General features: G+C 39.0%; 1 protein-coding gene across 2 annotated transcripts in view; it reads right to left on the bottom strand.

The window, feature by feature from the left end:
• The window catches only part of TMEM117 (transmembrane protein 117), a 194,492-nt gene that overhangs the window by 92,710 nt on the left and 78,753 nt on the right, over positions 1–23,029 (bottom strand). For both annotated transcript variants that reach the window (XM_032687910.1, XM_032687911.1), the window contains one exon: positions 16,419–16,518. In XM_032687910.1, the coding sequence (XP_032543801.1) occupies positions 16,419–16,518 (100 nt within the window). The remainder of the gene's footprint in view (positions 1–16,418; positions 16,519–23,029) is intronic.

The following is a 23,029-nucleotide window of genomic DNA, read 5'->3' as shown; positions in this document are numbered from 1 at the left end:
GATTTCAGAGCCCACGTGGAGGTCATTGCCACAGTCCTCAAAACTCTCTGTGGGGCTGGCCTTAGGTCCCTGAGAGACTGTCATCCCCTCTGCAGTGATGACCTCCTCTGACAGCTGTGTTCCCTTGGAACAACGAAACTGTCAGCCAAGGGAAGAAGCTCAGCAATGCAGGAGACCTAACCTTACAGAAGCTAAATCTTGGTGAGAATCCTACCATTCAGAAGAAGTGAACGACTAAATCTCACCAGCTGAAATCCTCAGACCTTTTGCTTGCCTTCCTCAATAAGTTTTCTCCATACCCAACCAAACCCTGCAAAATGGATGGATGGATTGGATACCAGTCTTCGGCGTATGATCATTGCCAGATGTAAATACAAAACAGACATACATAGTGAGAGGAGTAATTTACTTCCATAACTGCTCTTGTGTGGTTCCTAGACTAGAAAAAAAAAAAAAGCCTAGGTGACTGCCTATCTACTCTGACTCAAACATATCTTATTTTGAGGCCAATGAAAAACACTGAAAATTGAGCTTCAAGCCATTCTTCCCAATTCTGTGTTCTCTGAATTGGAATTAGTAGTAATTACAATTAAATTTCTTTCCCTAGAAAGACAATAGTCCTTCCCACTAGCAAAAACACTTCTCTTTCCTTCTCCCATAAAGCGCTTTTACTTTTACATTAGGGAACTACTCAAAAATGATAGGAAATTCAAAGCAGTCTTCTTAAAAGTTCTATGTTTTTAACAGCACAGGGCTTGAGATGGGCAGAAAAATTTCCCATTCAGTGTTTTTGTAAGAGAACAGGAACATTCAGTCTCAGAAAAATTTTACTCACTTTAACAACAGTGGTTAGCATCTGAAAGAAAAATAGCACAGGCTGTCATAAACATTTATTAGGATTAAAAGGAACGAGCCTGAATTTTTAACACTCTTCTCATACTATCATGATGTCACACTTAAGTCACGGACTTTATCCTTACCTGAGATATGGGTGTTACTGAAGAAAAGTGCTGCACAGACTTAAAAAATGTGCCAGCTGGTAGAAGCAACAGGACTGACTATAAACCTTAGGGTAATAAGATTACCTGGCATGAATACAAATGTATATAATTCACTCAGGGGATTACATTTCTGACATCATAAACTACAAGAACACTGCCTGAATGCTTTATGGACAGCAGCAGAGCCCCAAGAGCAAAATCAACACTGCTCTCTGAAGTCATTCAATATTTTACATAGAATACACCACGAACTCTTCAACATTTGAAGTTCAGAAACTTTTAAAAACACAATGAATAATTCAGTTTTTCTCTCAAGTGACCTCAGTGAAATGATGCTGGGGACTGGATTCAACACTACAAGCAAACTGAAACTGGAGCAGAATCTAGTAGTGCTACAGCCTAGAAGGAATGGGAGCTCTCTTAAAACTTTTAAAGGTCTCCCCCTCATTCCCCGGTGTGCAGGCTTGATCTATACACTATTTTTTACACAAATATTGCTATATTGGTTGTAGGATGATCATTCTCATGTTGTCAAATCAGTTTTGAAAAGGGTGTAGTTATATTACTATAAACATGTGTGTTGAATCAGCCTTTCCTTTTAAAAAGATCTTGGTTCTAACTTCATCAGGAATAAAAGGGTTTTCTGACTTTATTAGTACTATATTGAGGTCTCAGAGGTCTTTTCCAACCTAGTTGATTCTGTGATTCTGTAATGCTGATAGTTAGAACACTTTGCACAGATGTTCACAAGCTATAGCCATGAGGATGGCACACTGAGTGCTTACGTAAGGGAGCCATGTTGTTTTGCTGCCTGGTAATGTTCATTAATGAATTGTACACAAGTTAATGCATTGAAGTAAGTACTTTTTTTCTGTGCTACTAGTAAGTTTTAGAATTTCTTTTTATTTAAATACAAGTGATTCAATCTGCTCCTCTTCCAAAAATGAACCAATCATTTGCTACAATTGTACACTTAATTCTGAAATGCATTATGTTTTTAGCAATTAATTTTATTTAATGAATCACAGTATCTAATGCCAATCTGAGTTGTCTCTGACAAGTCAGCCCTACATTACAGTGTTACAGTCAATATATTTCAGTCAGCACCTGTGCTTCATTACCAAAAGCAGGTGTAAAGATGTAATTTCACTGCAGAGAAAGTACCACATTCCCCAAGTCCCACTTCGTATGTAAAAGCTAACAGGTACAGCTAGGGTTAATTCAGCCCACTGTGTCTTCTGTAACCTCCTTTAATATTGTTATGAAATTATAGCCATTAAAACCAGCTAGTGCATGGCTGTGGTCATGCCCCTGCTGTATTCCTGTCAATCTCCTAATTTCAGTTTCTTTCATATAGTATGATGGGTCACTTTGATTAAAACCTCAATAAAAGCTATTCAACCTTCTACATAATATTGACACATTTGACAGAGATGTCTCTCCTGGGCTGAAGAGGAGCATGTAGATATCAGAAAATATGCACCAGTACTGCACAGTAAGCATGGTCCTAGGTACCAGTGAGAGCTGTCCCCTCTGAGCATCAAAACAAACTACATCATTGCAATGAGAAAACAGCATGCATGGTGTGCGTGCAGGACTTACTCCATTGTATCAGGAACAGTGTGGCCAGCAGGTCCAGGGAAGTGATTCTTCCCCTGTACTCAGCGCTGGTGAGGCCACACCTGGAGTACTGTGTCCAGTTCTGGACCCCTCAGTTCAGGAAGGACATTGAGGTGCTGGAGCAGGTCCAGAGAAGAGCAACAAGGCTGGTGAAGGGACTGGAGCACAGGTCCAATGAGGAGAGGCTGAGGGAGCTGGGGCTGTTCAGCCTGGAGAAGAGGAGGCTCAGGGGAGACCTCATCACTCTCTGTAGCTACCTGAAAGGAGGTTGTAGCCAGGTGGGGGTTGGTCTCTTCTCCAGGTAACCAGCAGTAGGACAAGAGAGTACAGTCTTAAGCTGTGCCAGGCAAGGTTTAGATTGGATATTAGGAAGAAATTTTTTATGAAGAAAGTAACCAGACACTGGAATGGGCTGCCCAGGGAGGTGGTGGATTCACCATCCCTGGAGGTTTTTAAGATGAGACTGGATGTGGCACTTAGTGCCATGGTCTAGTAACCACAGTGGTAGTGGATCAAGGGTTGGACTTGATGATCTCGGAGGTCTTTTACAACCTGGTTGATTCTATGATTCTATGATTGCCCACAATACAAGAGGAAATGGAAGCAATTGTGCTAATGTTAAAAAATTCAATCAGCACTGATGTTTGTTATTACAGCGTACCCTTGGCATTATACAGCTTGCAAAAAACCCATACTAACAGCCAGTGAAAGACAGTCAGTGGACAGAAGTGTCAAAAAATGGAACACAGAAGATAGAGGTACGATAGATAAATAGATAGATGAAGTCATCATTAATTAGCTGGGCAGAATTTTAATTCCATGTGAAAGAATTGAAGCTTAATGTGTAGTGAGAGGCTGTTCAGTCTGAAAATACTGGGCAAGGGGCTTGGAATGGACAAATGACAAAGGCAGAAGGAAATATGAGGAGTTTAAGATTTGTGTGTTGCACAGAAAGGATGACAGCAAGAAGAGAGACAGGCAGAACTAGAAATAAAAGATATCCTTCCTGCTCTACTCTGCACTGGGGCAGCCTCACCTTGAATACTGTGTGCAGTTTTGGACACCACAATATAAGAAAGATATTAAGCTGTTAGACAGTGTCCAAAGAAGGGCAACAAAGATGGTGAAGGACCTTGAGGGGAAGCCATACGAGGAGCCGCTGAGGTCACTTGGTCTGTTCAGCCCAGAGGAGACTGAGGGGAAACCTCATTGCAGTCTACAACTTCCTCATGAGGGGAAGAGGAGGGGCAGACACTGATCTCTTCTCTGTGGTGAACAGGGACAGAGCCTGAAGGAAAGACCTGAAGTTGTGTGGGGGAGGTTTAGGTTGGATATTAGAAAAAGGTTCTTGCCCCAGAGAGTGGTTGGGTACTGGAACAGACTCCCCAGGGAAGTGGTCACAGCACCAAACCTGAGAGAGTTCAAGAAGTATTTGTATAATACTCTCGGGCTGGTGTGACTCTTGGGTATGGTCCTGCACAGGGTCAGGAATTGGACTTGATGATCCTTGTGGGTCCCTTCCAACTCGGCATATTCCGTGATTATGTGATTCCGTGTTATCCCTTCTTGCCAAATAACTGGATTTTTGTAATACTTGTTAGTAATTCAGATTTCATTCTTGCAATACACAGCTTCATCCTACTCAGCACCAAACAAGCCTTCAGTAACCCAACAGATGAGCAGCATGTAACGTTAGAGTGGCTTGTAGGTCTCACTGTACCATATCTTCAGCTCCCAAATCTCTGTGCCTTTCCAAAGGAGAAAGAAGGTGTACACCTCACCTGACAAGAAGCCAGGGATACGTCCTCACAGAGGAACAGTCAGCCAGTGTTGGCCTCTGTTCTGAAATCATTCCCAAGCATCTGGCTTTGAGTGTCATGTGGCTGATTCAGACCTTTCATGCTGCCTCAACCCCTTTAATATTACTTCATCTACTAAATAACATAAGTTAATCTTGTAAATAGGCTAAATCAATAAAAACAGTAGCTTAGCAAAGCATGAAGAAACACTGTAGATGATATAGGCCCAGTATGGCTTTGGTCCTACCAATAAGAAAATGCCTGGAAATTACCACAGGACAAGAAATTCAGGGGAAATCAGTGAGTCAAAGCTTTCTGTGCCATAGATCAGCTTAGTAATAAATGTTTGCCCTTAGTTGCGTTATAAAGATTAAGCCTATTTTGTATCAGTAATGAAGGAACACAAAAAAAGGCTGCCTCTCAAGAACAGTACCAAATGTGTGAGCACACATGCACACATGCACAAACGTTTTTATCTATTAATTCCCAGAGACCCTCTTTGAAATGAGTCTAGAAACTTAAATAACTTAAGTAACATCTCTTATTAACAGTTTTGCTAACTTCAATGCACAATTTAAAGTTCCAGAGGAAGTACTGTCATGTTTGTTCTCATTATCATAAATACAATCCTTGATGTAACATTGCTGTTGTATGTGGATTTTTCTGTTTTATTTGTGTTATGGTTGAATTTATTCACTGCTGCATTAGCCTCTGACTTTATGTAGAGGTCCTTTAATGTCTCATCAGGAAAGCCTTGAAACTCTGGAAGTATTCCTTCACCTTCCTTAGTTCCCAAGGGATGTCTGACAGCAAACTATGCCATGTTTTAACTCGGCTAGTTTGCGGGACAACTTCTGGCATTTCTATACTCCCTGTATCCAGACACAAAAACTCACACCTTGAAATGTAAATATCTAAATCTGAGTCACCCTATAATTCCTATATTATCAGTGGAGAGAAATAAGTGGGTTTATAATGTGACTAATTTCAGATGTCAGCTATGCTCCAATGACTTAGTAGGCCTTTTTCTCTCTGTCGATTGCTAAGAAAGCCCAGCAAATCAGCTCAGATTAAAATATCAAAATCTGTAGCTGCCCAAACATAAATCTTACCAATTTTGTGACCAAACCACCATTTGGTTGCAGAAATCCTACCTTCATTCTCTGGGTCAAGTATTAACCTAAGCAAAATGCAAATATCCCCACTTCCCATTTCTCCCATAGTGAAGACCATGTGGCAAACGGATAGCTTGGGACTTTTTATTGTGAGGCACTGTAAAGCCATACAGGTATAAAGCCTGTTCCTCATCTGCCATGGATATTCTGGAGGTCTATGAGACATAAAAAGAAGTGCATGCAAAATACCTCTGCAGTCTAAAATGTATGGGTCTGCCTGATACGACACTTAAGTGTCATAAGTTGAGCCGTGCCTTGCACCAATGGTGAACCTCTGCCAAGTGATACACTGATGAAAACATACTTGCATGCTTTGTCTTTATTCTGATAATCCTTTTCACAGGACCCTGTCCATAACAAAGGAGATTATGTTGTTTAAAAACTCTATTTAGGTTGTTTCTTTACTATAAAATTGGGGTGTTGGGTGGTAAAACTAATTTTGTGGTATCATATGATGAGCCAAAAATTTAAGCAAACCACCTAATTTCAAGAGAAATGGAATATGTGCCTTGATTCTCTGCAACACGACATTAGTATAAACTCCATCCCTTAAGTAAAGTTACACAAGCATAAAAGGAATGCAAAGCAGAAGAGAAGACAGGCTCAGAAATGAGCACAGAACAAACTGTCATAGAAAAAGACATATACTCTGTAGTTCTTACACAGCTGAAGCCAGGAGAAAGGGAAGCAAAGTCCAGGGCATTCACCACTTGGAAGGATCTCTAGTGCACATACCTGCCATTTCAATTTCCCATTGAAGAAATTATTCGGTTACTTTGCAGAGACAGATACCTTTTAGATACGTTGGAATGCTGTCATTAATGGGGATAGGGAAAACAATTTCCCTTAAATGAATATAAAGCTACACCAGGCTCTTGTCTCAGCTCCATCACCAATTCCTTTTTTCTCTTCCCTTTTCCTTTGTTTCAGTTTTCTATTGTAAAACAGGGACATATTAGCATATGTATCTTCATGAGTTGCTATAAAGATCAATCCCTAGTGTCTGTGAAATGCAAAACCTTTCTTATTACTGCAAGTGTAGGAGGCAGTGATTTCTTTTGTGATTTGGAGAAGTGTAGTACTGTAAGAAATTACAAAAATAGCTTTTTAATGGAGGTTTTAAAAGTACTTTCAAAAGTTTAAGTGAAACTTGACAATCTTCCTATCCATTAAAAAAAGTACTTCAAGTTCCTACTTCAAGTAATGTAAAAGAACAATAAAAAGAGACCAAGAAGAAATTAGACTCATCTTACAGAGTGCCCTCTATAAAATGAAGTTTTATAATTAATTTTAATTCAAATCCATTTAATTTTTAATATCTCATTTTTTAAGAAGCAATTGTGTATTTTAAGTCTGATACAGTCAGCAGAATTGCACTGAAGTTAGACTTGGGTTTTGGCAAGAGATTTTGGAAGCTGACCTATCTGAATGTTTTTCAGTAGAAACTGTGTTTGAACATACTGAATTTTCAATGTTTATTAAGCACAGTCACAACTATGGATATAGAAAAAATTACCTTCTAGCTAGGGTATCATAAGTCTAAGTTTGACAGTTCCTAAGTGTAGAAGAAGAAAAACGCAAGATTTTGGTGAGAAGGGAAAGGTAGGATTATTCGCTCAGGAAAGTGTCTGCGATTGAGGAAGACCTAGCATGGGAAAGAGCTCTTTCCCACAAATGGGAAAGTATGTTCTGTGTATGTTCTCTCTGTATAGAAGTAACTCCCCTTCTTCAGGGAGACAGAAGATTCTCAGACGTGCCTAGGGGCCCTTGCTGGGAATCAGTCAGGCCATAAAACACAGGGGAGAATACAGCCTTGAAAAAGTTACGTGCATGTGAAAGATGGTGTTATAAAAGTACCAAAATGGGTATCCTGCTTTGCTTTTTTCACCCGCTGCATGAGCATTCAGTGATGCATTGCAGTGTATTAGGGTCTCTGACTACAAAAATAAACCTTTCCTTAAAACTTTAGCTGTAGCCTAGTGCCTGGGGTTACCTGTGTGCATATCAATTGCCACACTAAGACTTCTGCAATTTAGGCTCAGCTTTACTGTTATCTTCCAAACAAGGTAGAGTTAGTGATTTCACTTACAATTCAGGAGTCCTCAATCAAATCAATTCAAGGTTCCTAGCAGGGTTGTTTAAGGGAAGACTTCTCACACCATATTACAACAAATTCACATATTATGCAGCACTGCATAGAAAAATTAATTCTGCACTGTATTTATACAAGCACTTGCTTAGTTGCCCTCCCAGTATATTCTGGGTTGAGTTATGGTACCATATTACAGTAACATGGAATACAATTTTTAAGGTATTGTAGCTGTTGTGAGAATAATCTTTCATTTTTAGGCATAATTCAAGGGGGGGGAGGCCTAGCCCCCAATGGGGCTCCTGCCCCTTCTCCTCGTGGCTTTAGAACATGGCTACTCTGTAACAACTACAAGATCAACCTTCTTTTCTAGTCTGCTTGTGATATGTTTATATTTTGCAGGAGCGCTCACTGGGTCCACATCAAGTGACACCACCCCCTCAGGAGTTACCATTTTTTTTAACTCCAGGGGGAAAACTTTTTTCCCCCACCACACCTGGGAAAATGTTTTTGCAGGTGCTGGGGTCCATCAGTGCTGGTCACTTTTCAAACATCACCTCCTAAGAGCACAGGAGCAGGCAATTCCCAAATGTCAGAAGTCAAGCTTGGCTTGAACAGGAATCTTCTCTTGGAAATAAGGCAAAAAAGGAAGGTGTATGCCCAGTGGAAGCAAGGTCAAGTGAAGAATTCAGAGATGCTGCTTGCTGCTCTAGGGAGAAAATTAATGCAGCCAAAGCTCAACTGGAATTGAAGCTGCCAGAAATGTGGGGGACAATAAAATTAGTTATTTCATATATCTTAATGGTAATAGGCAGTATAGAAATATCATTGGCCTGTTACAGGATGAGGATGGTCACCTCACAAACAGGGACAGAGACAAGGCAGAGGTGTTCAATGCTTTCTTTACCTCTGTCTTCAACATGGAGGATAGACTAAAGGGGTCTCAGTACCCAGAGCTGGAGGACCATGACTGTGAGAATGATCAACTCCCAGTTGACCTTAAAATTGTGTGGGATCTGCTGTTCCAGTTGGATCGCTAAAAATTTATGGGACTTGATGGGATTCATCCCAGAGTCCTCAAAAACTGGCTGATGTCATCACAAAAACTCTCTCAATGATTTTTGAGTGGTCTTGGGAATTTGGAGAGGTCCCAGCTGACTGGAAGCTGGTGAACATTGCCCCGATCTGCAAGAAGGGCAAGAAGGAGGACCCTATAAACTACAGGCCTGTCAGCTTCACTCCAGTGACTGTTAAAGTTATGGAGAAGATTATTCTGGGAAGTATTGAAAAACACCTGAAAGACAAGGTTGTCATTGGTCACAGCCAGCGCAGCTTCATGAGCAGAAAGTCCTGCTTATCAAACCTGATTTCCTTTGATGATGAGGTAACTCACCTAGTTGATCAGAGGAAGCCAGTTATGTAATCTTTTTGGATTTCAGTAAAGCTTTCAATACTGTCTCTCACAGGATCCTTCTGGACAAAATGTCCAGCACACAACTGGATAAACAAATCACATGATGGGTGAGCAATTGGCTCACAGGTCGAGCACAGAGGGTAACAGTGAATGGGGTGACGTCAGACTGGTGACCTGTCACGAGTGAGGTTCCACAGGGCTCCATCTTAGGACCTGTGCTCTTCCACATATTCATAAATGACTTGGACACAGGACTGGAAGGCATGCTAAGTAAGTTTGCAGACAACACAAAACTGGGAGGAGCTGTTGACTCCCTGAAAAGCAGGGAGGCCCTGCAGAGGGACCTCGGCAAATCAGAGGACTGGGCAATCACCAACCATTTGAAGTTCAACCAGGGAAAGTGCCAGATTCTGCACCTGGGATGGGGCAACCCTGGATGTTTGTACAGACTGGGGAATGAGAAGCTGGAAAGCAGTGTCAAGGAAAGGGACCTGGAGGTCTTGATCAATGGCAAGTTGAATATGAGTCAGCAGTGCCCTGGCAGCCAGGAGGGCCAACCATGTCCTGGGAGCATCAGGCAAAGCATCACCAGCCGGTCAAGGGAAGGGATTGTCCCGCTCTGCTCTGCACTGGTGCAGCCTCACCTTGAATATTGTGTGCAGTTTTGGGCACCACAATATAAGAAAGATAATAAGCTACTAAAGAGCATCTAAAAAAGGGCAACAAAGATGATGAAGGGCCTTGAGGGGAAGGGTGAGGTCACTGTATGAGGAACAGCTGACGTCACTTGGTCTGTTCAGCCTGGAGAAGAGGAGACTGAGGGGAGACGTCATTGCAGTCTACAACTTCCTCACGAGGGGAGGAGGAGAGGCAGGCACTGATCTCTTCTCTGTGGTGAACAGTGATTGAGCCTGAAGGAAAGTCCTGAAATTGTGTCAGGGGAGGTTTAGGTTAGATATTAGAAAAAGGTTCTTCCCCCAGAGGGTGGTTGGCCCTGGAACAGGCTCCCCAGGGAAGTGGTCACAGCACCAAACCTGAGAGAGTTCAAGAAGCATTTGTACAATACTCTCAGGCACATGGTATGACTCTTGGGGATGGTCCTGTGCAGGGCTAAGAGTTGGACTCGATGATCCTTGTGGGTCCTTTCCAACTCAGCTTATTCTGTCATTTTGTGAATTTCAGTTTCAGCAAGAAAATTCTTTTCTTCCACCAGTCAGTGAAAAAGGTTTGTGCTTGCAATCTCATACAGAACCAGACTGTTCCAGAGAGGAAGTGTCCATCTTAGAGACTCCAACAGTTTACACATTTGCCATCTGTACTCAAAGATCTTCAGTAAGAACATGTTATTTCTAGAGTCCCACTTCTGCAGCACTTCTGACACCCACTCATTCACACCATTTTTAAGGAGTACATCACGTCAGAATGCAGAATTGCTGCATAGTTACTTTAATTTATATGGTACACTGACTTCAGCTTCTAAATACATGCAACCAGGATATATGAAAATCTGCTCCATAAATATTGTCAAGAAGCAAATACAGCTCTACATTAAAAAGAGCAAAGGAGTTTGTGATAATGAGGAAGATAAAATAGAGGACCCTGAGTCTCATTTATAGCTGTATAGCTAATTGAAGCTACAATACAAATCATTTGGACAAGACTTGAGTTGCAGGAAAACATATCCTCTACTTTACAACTTGTCTTTTGAAAAAGATGCAGCTACATATTTCATCTACAATATTTGGAGAACAGAATAGCTCCCATTAATATTTCATATGATCTTTCATACATTTTTAGATAGGGATCTAGACAGAATAGAAATGTGTATATATGTGTATGAGTTCATAAACCTTGAAATTAAAAAAATAGTGGGGAAAATTTCCCACCTATTTGAAAGAACTCCCAGAACTACTTTTGCTTGTCATTGAAAGATGTCAGCAGCTGCTTTGGAAAAACACTAGGATACATTTTGGGGCTCAACTTTGGGGTTTCCATTTCTTACTCTTGAATTCTGAGGTAGAGTTTGCTGTGGCCTTCTTCAAAAGAAAATCCTGAGGCTTTTACTGCTAGCTATACTAAGCACATGTTTTAAAGCCCAGAAAATGGTTATCAACCAGGATACCTGCTGTGACAACGAGCTGAAGGAACTCGCTGGCTGGGGAACAGACAGGGATGAAGTAACACCTCTGGCAGTGCCTGGTCAGAATTGAAATGACAAGGTAACAGGGGAATACAAAAAAAGATCAAGCTTGAAAAGGCAGATAATTATAATCTAGAGCATAGGAACAGATGGTAACACCATCAATCAATGAATAAATAATAGTGCAATCTGACTTGATGGGACAATTGGATGAACTCAGATGACACCAGGCACATTCCACCTTATATAACTAACTAAGCGGCAGTCATAAAGCAGAGCAGGATGTGAGCACATTCATAACTTACAAAATTGAAAATACAAAATTAGCAGGTCTTATATGACTGGATATATTTGAACTGCTATTGTGATGATGAATTTATATGTGGGTTATCACCTGGAGATAAAACCACTAGTTACAGAATATCCCTGCAACTAGACTGGCCTTTAAGAAGAGGAATGAAAAACAAAAAAAGGAGCACAGATGAACAAAAAGGGCAACTTGCATTGTTCATTCTTCTCTGAATGGAAAGAAACATGGTGCCATTAATAATGTTATTAGTCACATATCTGTGCAATTCTGGCAAGTGAATTTAGTAACACCTGTCATCCACTTTGCTTCTTCCAGTTCCTGTTTTATAGTTTAATTTCAGTTCCACTACTGAAGTACAGCAGAGTTGTTAGCTGTATGGTATTTCAGATGCTGCTGCAAATTCAATTACAGTTTTATTTTGTCATTTGATATGTCAGTGGAATAGAAACAATCAAGAAGATTGACACCGATCATAATCTGAATTGTCACGCCCAATCTTTCACAGAGGTGTAAGTTAAAAAAGGTGTCAGTCTTTTAAGACTCCTGACTCTCCAAACTACCCTGTAATGTGCATCAGAATGGTGGATTCTTCACTGCTTGCAAATAAACCTATACATTATTCTTTGCTAAACAGAATTTCCTAGATAGAAGAAGTACTTTTTAAAACACATAAATTTAACAGTGAACATTTGTGGCTATTATTTTAGTTTAAAAGTTACATCAAAAACCCAAGGTACTTTATTATTTTTAATGATGATGTTATGTTTTCTTTCAGCATATATTTTATATTTCATTTTTTATTCACATTAGAGTTTTATTTTCTATTTTCAGTGCCATAATTTAGCGTGTCTGCTATTTTCAGCAACATGATAGTATTTGCAACATCAATGTTGCTCACTTTGTGTGAACATGCCCTAGTCACAAATACACATTATGAGAGTAAATAAAATGAAGAGGTAAATCAAGCTAGTTTCTGCACAGTAGTAATGAATCCTTCATTACTCTAGAATGTTGACATAGTTACATCTCAGAGCAGATGAGGACAAGCATAATATTCTCTCTTACTGGACACAAAGAAAGCACTTCAAAATCATTGATTACCTTGTTCTCCTATTCTACAAATAAAGATGTTTTTCATGACCACAATGGCAACAGTCAAACGGAAGTATCTCCAAATACTTTTGAAACCTTTGCCAACGCATACTCTCGCCAATAGATTGCAAGCCATTAAAAATTTTTTAATGGCAATAAGTAAAAATCTATCCTTATTACAAAAATTAACAAAGAAGAAACTACACAGAGCATATTCAAAGAATTACTTTAACAGACACACGTTCCTGTGTCCAAAATTATGATTCAAATGTTCTACCTATGAAAATATCAGAAACTTTTTAAGACTCTCCCTTGTTAAACCTAAGAGATCCACAGACTATGTAAGGTTTCAGGAAAGGGAGATTATGTATCTATAGCCAAAGTTCTCTGAAACATGTAATCCATGCCCATACTGAGAATATAGGTCTTACCACAAGCAGTGGCATTTCTGTCTTCAGGATAAAACCAACAGCCACTAAACTTCTACTGTTTAGACTCTTACACATGTATGTAGGGTTTGTAGGCAGGGATACATCTTTAATGTAAATGGCAATGACAGCTGGTAAGCAAATCTCTCAATGTGTTACGAGTATCATTCATAATGCAGGACCAATATGCAAATCTTTGGAGAGCCCAAAAAGCCCTCACTCAAAGTGGAGAACAACAGTTTTGACAACCTAAAAGCCAATAGTGACCGGAAAGAAGGAGGAGAGCAGGCTGTTCCACTTCATCAGGAAGCTACAAAGAACAAAGGAGGCTCTGGTTGTAGTCTGCCCCATGTCACTGTTCAGTGCCACTCATTCCTGTAGTTATTCTCTCAGCATGCCTTACCACACATGATCAGGTTTGTGTCACAAAAAACACAGCTGCAGCAGGTTGCTCATCTTTACAGAGAGGCCGCTCTAATCATCAGAGATTCTGCTCTGGAATCAGCTCCTTCCTCAGCTTGCTTGCACACTCCCAGAACACAGCCATAAGTGCTTGTTTATAGGCTTGTCTAGGTGGATCAGAGGTTTCCTACTGTGCTAAACCCTGTGGTGTCTGCCTCAAAAACACTCTCCATGAGCACAGAATGCACTTTTTATGGGAGTAGGAGGGCATGTCAAAGCAGGTGCAAGATATACTTCTGGGGCTTCACAGAGGGAAGAGTGAAGTGGCATTTAGTGTACTGAACCCATTCCCTTCATCACAGGCTTATTTAGAATATCTAACACTTAGTACAGATTTCAGGAAAGATGTTTATTATTAGCGACATTCCTGTCCAGAGGTACAAAGGAGAATCTCCTGTGCATCCATAGCATGGCCCCATTCTCCTTAAACACAATGAAAAGAATATTGCTGGTTTTATTTGGAATTCAGTCAGATCCTGTCACCAAACTAATCAGTGAGCTAGGAAGTGTTGACGGGAAAGGCTTACTTATGCCTTTTCAATCCAAAGCAAACAGCAATCAACAACATATTTTCCCATTTCAATCACTTTCCTGATTTAACAAGCCACTCCTCATTGTACTAGAATAATATTATTGTTTATTGATTGCTCATTTTTAAAATGGAATCCCATCTGTTCTGCTTTATTTCTGCTTATTCCCAAAGTTTCCAATTAAACAGAGAATAAGATCTTAATTCCAGTATGGCTCAAACACAGTAAAGTGAAGGCTACATCTTCATTTTTATTTTCTGCTTTGGAGTCTATGGATGGGTAGTTCCTTTCAAGAAAATTCTTAAACATTAGAAAATATAAGCACTGCTGTGAATGGGAAGATGTGCATAGGTCCCTTCACAGGTTTGTTGTTTTCTTTCCTGTTTCAAAACAGGATGGGGAAACTTTGCAAAATATAATACCACAGAAGACTCATATTACTTTGACATCAATTCCATGCTGGGCTTTACACGCAGAAAGTCAAGCAAATTCAAATATAAACAACATGACAATTTCTATTCCTATAGCATAAGATAGATTGCTTAAGTCAGACCGTGTGGGAGATTTGCACCAATGTACAGGCCCATGCACCAATATACATGTCCAATATCTTTTCTTACTAATATTTCTCTATCTGACATTGTAGCTTTCTTTGATGTTCCTAGGCTCAGCTGCCCTTAAACACTGTAATTTCCATTGACTGGTTCATATACTCTACCCAGAGATCGGCAGAGATTGCTGCAGAAGGAATATCACTATTCCCTTTTGCTCTGAAGATCTAAACACCAATCATTACATCTCTTAACTCTCTCCGTGCAATCAAAGCATGTCCTAAAACACACTGACCCTCTAATCCCATGTCCTCTGCTCTTCCAGAAAGCTGATAGAACCAGCCTAATTTAAACAGTCTCCTCTATCCAAACGGTCTCTACAGTCTCAGTCTCTCTCTCATTCTCCATCCACCCCTGGAATCTACTGTAGCACAATCTACTTTTACCTCCACTGCTGAAAAAGACTGAGACAGCTTTAAGTACAGAGAAAAGGATCAGGATTTTCATGCCTTTTGAATCAACCATTTCCATGCTTTATACAGGGTGCACATAACAGGGTTTTTTTTTCATGGAAATGAAAAAAGAGGGACTGAAAAAAATCCACATTACCTAACATAGTGCAACTTGTACGTAATCTATAACTGGAACTCTAAGTCACATATCTATGATGAACATGACCTCTCTCAATTCTGCTTAGCTTATGCATCATCTCTTCTTTAATAGTGGAATAAAGCTGTGGAAGCCCATAAGAAAAAAAGGTCAAGCTAAAAGTATTCAGAAGTACTCATGAATTTTATTATCAATTCACAAGAAATCCACATTATTGTCAACATTGGTCAATGCACCAATTCTGCAATGTCCTTACTGTAAAGCATGTACAAATTATTTGCTCTGCACTTGCTTTTCATGGCCACCATTTCATAAAGAACAATTTGTCTTGGACAAACCACTGACACATATTGAACAGCACTTTGAAAAAATCCTTCATGCCATTTTTTCCCTTCTGTCTGTTGTACAGTATGTTCCAAATACATAGAGGATAGAAGACATTGTTAAAATGCAATTGCTAAAATTCTTACCTACACATTAGTGTAGGTACAAAAAAAGCAATCTAAAAAAAATTAAATTCCTCTTTTATCAATTTAAGAAATGCTTTTCCCGAACAATTAAAACATGCACGTGCTTTATTTTGTTCTCAATTAGCTGTCATTTTCTGGTTCTCTTCCACTAAGCTGATCTTTGGCTTGCACGTATTTCAGAAGAAAGCCTTTGTAACACGTATAATCAAAGTGAAAACCTAATTTTTCTAAATCCTAAATTAGACACAAACTTAATCTGATAGTTTCACATTGAATAGACTACCTTCAAATGCTGGCATGTAACTGGCTTGCTTTCTTTCTCTCATCTCCATTGCTCTTTGTCACATCTTTCAGTTTAATTTTGCTTCTCTTTTCAATCCTTCTCATTAGACTTGTTTATCTTTAGCTGTTGCGCACTGTTTTACCAGATAGCAAGTCATGATGTTATTTCGTAGCAAAGGAGGGCCTAACCTTGCTGTCCTAACAGCAGTCAATTGCAAAATTACCATTCACAAAACAAAAAAATTACATGTTGCCCTGATAAATTTTAACTGAAACTCTTCTGGACTTCTGGCTAATTGAATACACTGACACTATGCCTTTGTTAATTTTTTACTTTTCTGGGTTGAAATACTTGAATACTTCAAGAAATTGAGTTTCTTCTCTCCTCTTTCCCTTGAAAGCAACAAACTTATCCCTTTCCTTTAAAGTGTAATTATGTTTCTTACCATCCACGCTGTGACAAAATCTCCCATCCAAGTCCCAACTGCAGCCATCTTCATAAAATTTTCATTCCTGATGCCCATGAAGTCTGTTATAATGTATGCACTGTGGAAACAAGAACACAGACTATAAGCTATACATATTTGCTTAATGCAGCTATAAAGAACTTGTATTAGTGACAAAATTTATGATTAGCTGTGAAAGATTTCCCATTTCTTTTATAATAACTTTTTCTGCTAGATCTGAGTCTTGACATAGAACTGAACTCATATGGGTCAATTCCAATTAGAAATGCAATATGAGTCTGATTTTGAAGCCCGGGTTTCTTTTGAAGGTTTTAAAATAACAGTTGGCAAAGACTTTAGGATTATCTAGGGCTTCTGGAAGTAGAAATTGTTTTACACTTTTTAACTCTTCCTTTGAACAAATGGAATTGCAACATTCTCAGAATCAGTGACTTTGCAAAAACTTTATGAATAAAAACAAAAACCTTTAAGGTCTCTTTAAAAAGATAATTGAACCACTTGACTTTTCACTCCATTAGTTATCCAATCATGTTTTTTTTAACACAGCGCAAGCAAGCTTTGCAGAATTTTGGTGAGATGTCACTGTTTGTAGATTTATACAATGTATTTTCACAGCTACATTTTACTTAGATCCAAATTAAGCATTTCCATTCTGCTTAAATAATGCAACAGATAGTTTTTAAAACCTCACATGATAATGTGACCTCTAACTTCAAATTCATTAAGATGCTATAAGGACAATTAAGAAGTGAAAGTTACTCGTGTTGAACTAAAACCTTTCTGAAAAAAATATATCTTTTAATATAACCATATCCTTTACTAAAAGACTTTTATAGTGTTCAAGAAGAGGTGACTCTCCTCAAGAGCTAACACATTGAATAAGGATGGTAATTGTGTCTTAACTTTACAAGTGATATCTCTGTTTCCAAGATGCTTGCAAATATTGCTTATGTAATGTTATGCCCATCTAGGGGTGTGCACAAGTGACATAGCTACATGTAAAAATGTCCTGGAACATTGTGGTATCCACTATTCAAATTCTACCATTATTATATACCAAATGTTGAAATGTCTAGGAGCTAACAGATCACATCCCTGCAATTGGATCAGTGCAAACTGATCCCACTTTCTGGGCCCGTTCTGTTAAAATCTGAGTATCTGATCAGGACAGAAGGTCTTGTTAGCACAAATTCATGCACAGCAGAGTATAATGTCTTAGACACACTTTAACGTGTTCTAGGGAGAGGGCAACAGCAGAAACCAAGGAAGACTGAGAACAGCAAGTACACCCCTCACAGATACATTCTCCCAGATGCTTTATAACTGGAAAACATTTGGAATTCCTTTCTTCCTGCATCTTGGGTATGCCATTCATGTAGCACCTTTTTTGAAGGCACAAAAATTACCAAGCCTGATTCCTTAAGAAGGTGTCTTATTCACAAAGAAGGCACGACAATAAATGTCATTTGTAAGGACGGGCCCTCAAATGCAAACCATATCTTAATCTTTTCCATCTATGGCAAACATATACCCCTCACGTAAAAAGGGTTCTCACCTTTTCTCATATGCATTACACACTGTCTTATGTGTTATACCTCATTACAAGTGTACAGTAAGTAAACACTTGCACAACACTCCCAGAAAACAGGTCACTTGGGTGACTCCTATAGCCCAGTCACATATAGGGGGCCTGCCACAGCCACCCCTGGCAGGCTGCTGGACACAAGACAGGTTATCCAAAAAGACTGAGAGGTCACTGAGCACTGAATCCATAGAAGATATATCAAACCAGACATAAGCCATTTTTTTTTAATGGCAATTGAAATTCTCAGTGCAATCACTTGTTTTTACAAATGTTAAAAGTATCAGAAGGCTTACAATAAGATGAGCTGGATACAATACTTAAATACACAGAAAGGCCTTGAAAGCCTCACATCATCCTAACAGTTCTTTTTGTAATTTGAAACATGAAACCATCCAAGAAGCCTACTATGAATTGCGCATCATAGTCTATAAGTAATGCCTAAATTAAATATGCAAATTGACAGACCTTCAGTTAAAGTAGCATATTATTATAAAGAAACTTTTAGGAATGTAATCTGTGCATGATTTAAGTGCATTTAGTGATTAAAATATAGCTACAACCTTTTACAAACAGGGAGAATATTTTTAGCATCGTCATCTTATTAGAAATAGCAATTAAATACACTATTATTTTATTAACTGTTAGCAGTACACTCAGTGTCTTTTATGCTCTCTGCAGTATTATTTTCATTTCAAAACTCAAACAGAAACTGATTACTTTAAAATATGGATTTGAGGTTGTTAACAATTTAAAGAAAATTAATTAAAAAAAAATAAATTAAAAAATAAAAAGAAACCAAGCCATTCAGTTTTCTTTTTCAGGTTTTAGTTTAAATACAAATGAGAACAGTTGATATTTTCAAGGAAAGCCATGCTTTCCTGGTGATGTTATCAGGATGTATATTATAACAGTACCAAAAGTAAAATTAATTTTATTGTGAAAAAATATCCACTTTTTTTTCTATCTTTAGCTAGTGATCAGAGAGTTTTCTTTAATTGTTTAGCCTGCTTCTTGGCTAGGAGCCATGTCAGCACCTTGCAGAAGGGCTAGTAGCTGTTGGGTTCCATTTAACTACCATGGTCAGCCCAGATTTTCTGTAACTTGTCAAAAGGCTTCTGTTTAATTTTCCATACGTGTTTTTGCAGCAAGGCACAATCATACTGCATGAACACCACAATATAAGGAAATACTGAGCAAAAAATATAAGGAAATACTGAGTGAAAAAAACACAGCATTTAAAGCTCAGAGTAAAAAAGCTCTTCAGAAACAGACAGGATAAGTGTAAATAATTGAAGGCTGAGGAGCCAATATTTGTGAATATTATAGATAAAGGACAAGTTTGTAATTGGGATTTGAAAGCTCTGACAGTAAGACTGTATTGATCTTTGTCAGTAAGACTGGAAGCTGCAGCTCTAGGGCAACTGCCCTTAGCAGGACAAAGTCTAAGGAAGGTTGACCAAAATTTTAACAGAATAGGACAAAAAGAGGAACCAAAAGAGATTTGACAAACACAGTTCAAAAACAAATTAAAAAACATATATATATGAAAAACATAGGGTACTGTCTACATTCATGTTGATGCAAAAGGTATTGTAATAATCATGAGTCAGTAAAAAGACATAGGAGCTTGACACATTTGATCACTTTTCTGGAGTTAAGAGTTTTCACAGAACGGATAGCAAGGAAAACAACAGCATTAGCCCAGAGAAATTGTTCAAAAGAATATATCAGAGCATTTTTTCAAAGGATGACACTTTATCAGCTGCTAAAATGATGAACAGGCTGAAAGCAAATGGAAGGTTTTTAATCTTACATTGGATAAAGATGCACAAGTCACTGTGGTGCTATTGACACTGTTGCAGGCACCAGAATAAAAGTTGTGACTAAGACTCAGTGCTGAGATGGTGTTTTCTTGACCATCACAGGATCTAAAAATGGGCTATAGCTTGAATTTATACACTTATATTTAAGTTTAAACCAGGAAGTCAAATTCTGAATGGAGCTTAGTCATACTAGTAAATGCAGATTAGAGCATGATTCATCCTTATACTACTGTCTACATTCTGGGTCTATGATTTATGTCTTACATCACTGCTTGATGGCTAGCATATCAAAACAACATGTTCACATATCAAAAGGCATTGTTAAACCTATGTGACTAAACAACTTCCAGTGCTGTGACATAACCTGGTCTCCAAATGATAATCCAAAGAAATCTTCATCTCTTGTGAGGCCTGCGACACAACTGAAAACCAAACATATCTGAACTGAACCCTGGATCTCCATGGACAGCAATGAGAGCATAGACACTGTGGGGAGGTTTTAAAGCCATTTTAGCAATCTTGATGCATCTTAACTAAACTTCAGCTGGCTCTTTATACACTCTAGAGCACTGAAGGCGCTGGGCCGGCACATAACACACAGGGCATGTTCTGTACAGAGCCAACAATAACTGCACCCACAGAGAGTGGTAACAATCCTCTTCAAAAAGGAGGGGAGACCTAGATATCTTTTATGTTGAGTTACAAAGAATCTGTACATGTTCTGCAGTCTGATATGTACTTTTCTGAGGTGATTTTATCATCTGCCATTCCCCCTAATAGCTGATTATCTATATGGAACTCATCTTCCCTAGTGCATCTGACAAAGTGAAATGCTTTGACATTGGCAAACAAGTGACAGCATGGGAGTTCAACACAGGCTGCAATGAAGCATGTGTTTCGACATGGCATCACAAGCTTCCATTACTCCTAATTTAGCAGAGGCAGAGAGTATCAGAACAGCTGAAAACATACATAAAAGACTGCAGATACAGTTCCTGATCTGTATTTGTCACTCTAAAACGAAAGAATGGCAAATGAGACACTTGGTAGCACTTTGCTCAGATGAAAAGCTATTCCTCTACCACTAGCAATTGAATCAGAGCCACAGGGAACTGGAAGGTACACACAGACAGCAAGACCTGCCATCTTATAAACTGGTAAATCATAATGAGGATGGCATAAGGCATAGCTACCAACAAACAGTACAGAGAGCACCTATACCACTCCCCCATGCATTCTGTGTAGCTACAGATGAAAATTCTTCTATGACACCAGAACAGAGAGAATTAAGAGGCACTGAACCAGGGATTTTGCTTGACAAGACATCAAAGAGGTAACAGCCACAAGAGGCTCAGTAGGTTGATGCCCAGGACACAAAAAAATCAGGATGCAAAACCAGCATCACTGGTTAACTTATTCATACAGTTTTTTTGAAATCAGGCAACAGAACTATGATTCTGAAAACCTCTGCTCATCAGTCTACAGGCCTAAAGGCTGCCTAACGTACTCTGGGGACTTTGCGTTTAAAGCTCCCAAGCCATTTAAAGTTCTGCTGCTGGGATATACAGGAGCTTCCCGCTCTCCAAGATAATAGGCCAATTGATTTCTAGCTTTGAAAGCCTACCTATAAGACAAGGCCCACTGAAAAATGCAGCAATTGCAATTCTGTCTGTTAATGTAGACTAGGTGTATGCACGTAAATGGTAGGGAACACATGAGATCCAGTCCCTATTCCAAGGAACACTGGTTCAACGTCCTTCAAAGAGAATTGTGCTTCATTGTCATGCTCAATAAGAAAAGAAAAGGTGGTGACAACTTCTATTAGGAAGGTGGGGGTTTTTGTATATGGCATTCTCCTACAGGATGAGAAATGTGTTTTTCAGCCTCTGTTAGGTGAGATATAAATGAAGCTGTATATTCCATGTCTTGTAAAAGTATCATCTTTCACATATAAGAAAAACATTCCCTTTCCTTCACTTTTAGAGAAGGGGAGGTGAATGCCTCTGCTCAGAATACCTATTTGGATTAGATCACAAGCACAGTCCTAATTAAGGTGTTTAAGCAAATTAGGACAGGATTTAAAACATATTTCTGTCTCTAATGCAGCTTCTCTTAATTACAAATTACAGTAGTTTCCAGTATGGGTTTTTGTGGATCCTATTCCAACAAACCCTCAAGCACTTGGTGCATAACAGAGTCTGGACTTCTCCATAAGGATCAGGAGGTATTTATACAGATTAACTTTTGCCTAATGATGCTAGTCTTCCTAGGCTGTCTCCATAATCAGTGGAGTTTACAGCAATTCAAAGAAGGATGTTCATTTAGATGATTTTCTTTTATGGCTTAGTGACGCCATACACGAAAACGGCCAACAGCTTACTTCTAAAGGAGTTGCAAAAAGTAACTTAATGACAGGCCTACTCCCAGAGGCTGTGAGAGTCTGCATCTCTACTGGGAAAACCTTAGGGATCTGCAAATTCAAAAGTATTAAGGACTCCACTACACAAGGAATGTACCCTCCCTGGGTAAACTTTGGTAAGTGCTGGCACATACTTCCAGCAAGTTTAAATGACAGGATTTGCCACACCTACATTTTTTGTGTGTGTTTCAAACCCTAAATGACATAAATAAAATTGGAAACAACCAGTGGATAAGTTGGGAATTGAACTCAGATTTCTTCCCTCAGATAAGTACCTTTCTCCATTGTTATGTAAGTGCTGTGATGAAAATGATCTACTACTCCTACAGATTCCACTATGATGGACATAGTGATTGGCATTTATGATGGACAAGATAGTCTGGGAAAAAGCATAAAAGGTGCCTGACAAAAGAATAAAACAAATTGATTTTTCAAATTTATTATCTCCATGAGACATCTTTTATAAATTTTCCAGGATATTTTTGCTATTCATGTGCAATGTGTATCATAGAAATGTATATTCTGTGTAGTCAGTAAGAAAGAAAAAAAAAGGCTGAGGAGTGCATTTAGCATCTTTCTGCAGCAAATAAAGGCTAAAATACTCAGGCAAGGATAGACTGCAGAAACACTTCTAATGCTACTGTGCTAACAGATGAATGCTTGCCTAAATATCCATAACACAGCCTTACCTGCCCCCACCACACACTCACACAGATTCAAGCACTGCAGCTGTTTATATGTATTTATTTATGCTTCCACTTCA

This window comes from Chiroxiphia lanceolata, chromosome 5 (genome assembly GCF_009829145.1).
Source record: "Chiroxiphia lanceolata isolate bChiLan1 chromosome 5, bChiLan1.pri, whole genome shotgun sequence".
NCBI lineage: Eukaryota > Metazoa > Chordata > Aves > Passeriformes > Pipridae > Chiroxiphia > Chiroxiphia lanceolata.
This window is presented reverse-complemented; position numbering and strand designations above follow the sequence as displayed.